The following is a 4,462-nucleotide window of genomic DNA, read 5'->3' on the forward strand; positions in this document are numbered from 1 at the left end:
TTAAAATAAGTTAATCATACTTATTTGTGTTTTTCATTGACCGCACCCCCAACCGTCTTCTCCTCATTTATCTTACAATATGTTAGAAAACTTTTTATCACCAGTGGATATTCTCTCAAACGTGACAATTTTAGAAGGAATGTGGTGAATTAATGTCTATATTGCTGTAAATAAGAGATGAAACAAGAAAACATATATGATTAAAGTGAATTCAAGGTAATAGGTAAACGGTTGTTTGTACCTTATCTAACGTTAAGGCTTTACTTTAATTAACAACTGTTTAATCAGACTTATCAATGATTGCTATGGAAATAATAAAATAAAATTGTGAGAAATAAAAGTGAGTGTTTTATAAAGCTTATCCTTTATCACTGTGAGGTTAGGTAATGTTGCATGTGAAATGAACAAAATTAATTTGAATATACTTGAAATTGAATAAATTAACCTATGACAAATTAATTAAACTATGCATTAATACATTTTAAATTGGCAATAGATTGAAAGATTAAAAGAATTCTTTAAAATTAGTTAGCTATCTGTGCATTAAGAATGTTACACTTTGAAAACATACATAAATGAAATAGCAATAGAAAATATACGAAATATATTTCAGAAATTTATCCTAAATTATTGAATTTAAGATTCATAAGAGGTTATGGATTGTAAATCGTGATAATGAAGAAATAAGGGTTATAATGAATCATAATTTAACTGACATGGTATGAATTTATATTCTGCGCTATTTTATAGCAAGTAATTTTCTTCCTATATTAACATTAAATTATAATTAAAACATACAGTATGGATGTAATTAAATTGTAAGAATGGAACATCACCAACACAGCTGAATTGACCTTTTACTTAGTTCAGGTGAGAACAATAAATTACTATGCTATTTCACTGAACTATATTAGAAATTAATTGAACAATGATTTGTAATTTTATAAATTGTTAGGTCTGGCAGGGACCTTATGTGTGAACACTAATTTGAACTTGAAAAATTATTAGAATTTTAGAAATATCCGACTCGGAGGACCATTATGTATGAAGTATGCCTTCACCTTAATGCCATACTTCACTTTTGGTTGGCTGATTGGGTTTGAGTGGACTGTATAATTGAAAAATAAGACTTGATTAAATGATAATAAAATTCTATTATTTAAATTACAAGTGGTGTAGGGGTGGCCGAAAGAAACATTTATGATTAGATGGGTTAATAAATTTTGAATGACCGGGCTATGGAAATTGTAGATATAAAATTGAGGTGGTTGATGATTATGTGGATGTTAATTATTGCCAGGTTGTCTTACTTCATGCTTTCTTCTACTAAATCTACTCATGGTAGATATTACTAATGAGTGAACAAAAAGAAAAGATGGACTGCTTCTGGCTGTAGACAAGAAGGCTCTCTCCCTCAACCTGGGTAACTTTTTCTCACCAGAGAGACGCTGGAGAAAATGAGTTTTGACTGTTGGCCACATGGGCGCTAGTATTGCCTACATTATGGCAGCCCATTGAATTGGAATCTTTCAGTTGCCGTAGGTTACCCGGAACAGATATTGTTAAACATTCTGTTAATTCAAATGTTCATATTAACTTCAAAGAGTGTTTTGGTAAATATCATAATCTTGATTATGAAAAGGCTGGATGCAGTCTAAAAGGGAAAGGTCCAGATCATCTACAAAAGACAGAAGACCAGTTGGGGATATTTAAACATAGGAATTTTTTTCCCTTTCATCCATGTCTCCCATGTTGGATAGAGGATATTTCGGGGAATCTACGATGCCAATTCGATGAAGGTGTTTTTGGAACAGATCATGTCCTGTTACTAGACGAAAACAAGCCACTCTCTCGGCTCTACTAAGATAGCCGAGGATTCGTTTATCCTGTAGTAGGCTCTCGAACATCTTTCCTTCCACTTGAGCTTTGTGTCTAGCGCTTGTTCTGTCCTTACAATAAGAGCTTATCATTGATTTTACTGTTCTGTAGGAAAGTGGTAGAACAGGCTGGTTCTCTGCACAACCGAGCTTAGCCAACTTGTCAGCTTACTCATTACCATTTATACCGACATGGCCTGGTTTCCACTGCAGAGCTATAAGCCTTCCTCTTTTCTTCATGATAGCAGTCATGTTTCTGCACTTTTCTTCCGTGGGTGACCCTGCGGCACCTGGTGTTGTTAATTTGTGTATTACGGCATGGAAGTCACTGAAAATTACAATGTTGTTCTTGCATTCAATAGTAGCTTCCATCGCGAAACAGATAGCCTGCATTTCTGCATCATAATTATCACATCCAGCTCCAACGGTAAATGATAGTTGAAAGTTGATTGAGTATACACCTGCTCCAGCTCCCTTGTTAAGACCGGACGCAGACCCATCGGTATAAATGTGTAGCCATTGCTCTATGGAGTATAGTTCATAAATTGTTTTTAGTGCAGCAGCTCTAAGCTCGAGTTCAGGGCAATCTTTCTTGATCCGACCACATGCCAGTTTGAGTAGCCCGTAGACTTCAGTGTAATTGTTCTTTGGCGTGTAGGAGATGCTTATATTCTGCCTTTCCTCAGTTGGTAGGTCTATCTGGTGAAGCATTTCCTCAGCTTTTGAAAGAAAAGTGCGATTGGAGCTCAGTTGTTCATTCGCTTCACGATAACCCAACCAGTGTTCCTCTCGTCGAATAAGCTTTTCATAAAGACACAGAGCATATTTCTCCCTCCTATCCTGTAGTGGTTCAAGACCTGCTTGGAGTTCCATAGCTGTGATGGGAGTCGATTTCACACCGCCAGTGAGTTTGAACTTTGTCTAACTTTTCTAACGCTGATTTGGAGGAGGTTATTAAAAGTTCAGCTCCATACTCCAGATTAGTCTGTACGTATGATTTGTAGGCCGTACTAAGTACGTCTTGGGACGCTTTCCATTTAGTCCTTGATAGCCTTTTCATCAGCTTCAATTTTGATTGTCTTTTCTGAGTTTCTTTATGGATTTGTTTTAGCCAGGTCAGCTTAGAGTCCAGCGTGATCCCTAAATAGCTTGCTTTATCAGTTCTGGTTAGTTCTTCACTTGAAACACAGTTTTTCGTTTATTAACTGTCATTCCATTTTCTTTCACCCAGTCGTGTAGCTTGTTCATGACTTTATTTAGAGTTTCCTCCAGACCACCCATACTAGAACTTGTTCCCCAGATAGTCAGATCATCCGCAAAAAGAAGTGCTAGGACCCCAGGGTGATTAATCATTATCCTCTCAACCAGATCATTAATCATAATGTTGAATAAATAAGGACTTAGGACTGAGCCCTGTGGTACACCTTGTTTGGTTTGCCGATAACTGGACACTGAACTACCATAACGGACCTTGCGGACCTAAATCTCTGTCCCAGGAAAGATCGAATCAATGAGAGGAGATGTCCACCTATACCCATACCTTTCAACTTAATAATAAGTTTTTTCCTCCATACGCAGTCGAAAGTAGCTTGGAAGTCAATAAGCACTGCAAGTGTTTGTTGTCTTCTTTGGAAGCCATCTTTCACTTTCTGAGAGAATCTGATGACCTGCTCAACCGTGTTTCTTGTCTTCCAGAAACCCGCCTGTCTGTCTGAAAGAAGTTTTTTGGCTCAAGATATTCTTGTAGACGCGATATAACCATTCGTTCAACAAGTTTACAGAGTGTGCTCGTGAGAGAGATAGGCCTGTAACCGTTGATATCGTCAGCTGGTTTTCCATTTTTTTAAGATTGGTAGTACCTCTGCTTTCTTCCATTGATCTGGAACATAGCTTTTCCGCGTAAAATATATAAATCTGGAAAGGATGTCTTTAGCTTTCTCTCACAAGTTTTTCGAGAATTCAGGCAATAGACCGTCTGGACCAGCACTCTTCCCCCTTTTTAGTTTGCTCAGGGTAACATCCATTTCCAATTTTGAAAAGGGTGAACAGAAAAGCATGCTATCATCTAAATTTAAGCAACCCGGATTTTCTAATAAGTCTTGGTTTTTAATCTTTTCTGGGAGAGTAACATTGCTAATCTTGCAAAACACTTCAGTTATATCCTTCTCGGTAGTAACTAACTTGTTCCCTATTTTAATAGACTCATTTTATATTATTTTCTCTCCGTATCTCCTCGAAATAAAAGCGTTAGCCTTCTTTCCATCCTTTCAATCCCTTCAGAAAATTATTATACGTCTGTCTTTTGGAACAGATAATGGCATGTCTTAATTGGGCACTTGTCTTTCATAGTACCACCATATCTGACCTTAGCCCTGTTCTCTCTGCACGGCAACGAGCTTCGTCTTTTTCCTCCTTTAACTTTTCCTTCAACTTTTTTATTCCAGTAAGGTTTAAATCTTCGAACTTGTACACCATGAATACTTCGGGAAGGCACATTTCAGTATTATTTTTGTTAAAGTTTGGGCAATTTGATCTACATTTGGGCACAGAATGTCCTTCTTTATCATGATGTTCGTATCTCTCCT

At 36.8% G+C, this 4,462-nt stretch overlaps 1 protein-coding gene across 1 annotated transcript; it reads right to left on the reverse strand.

The window, feature by feature from the left end:
• Positions 1–2,045: 2,045 nt before the first annotated feature.
• LOC136796189 (uncharacterized) lies at positions 2,046–2,750 on the reverse strand. The gene has a single exon (XM_067049147.1). It carries the CDS (start codon positions 2,748–2,750, stop codon positions 2,046–2,048), a length of 705 nt encoding a protein of 234 aa, XP_066905248.1.
• Positions 2,751–4,462: the final 1,712 nt, after the last annotated feature.

This window comes from Halyomorpha halys, unplaced genomic scaffold, assembly GCF_000696795.3.
Source record: "Halyomorpha halys isolate HHAL.00 unplaced genomic scaffold, Hhal_1.1 Scaffold287.1, whole genome shotgun sequence".
In the NCBI taxonomy this organism is placed as follows: Eukaryota; Metazoa; Arthropoda; class Insecta; order Hemiptera; family Pentatomidae; genus Halyomorpha; species Halyomorpha halys.

Excerpts from the sequence above, each read along its gene's own strand:
- LOC136796189 (XM_067049147.1), bottom strand. The coding sequence starts at position 2,750 with ATGGAACTCCAAGCAGGTCTTGAACCACTACAGGATAGGAGGGAGAAA.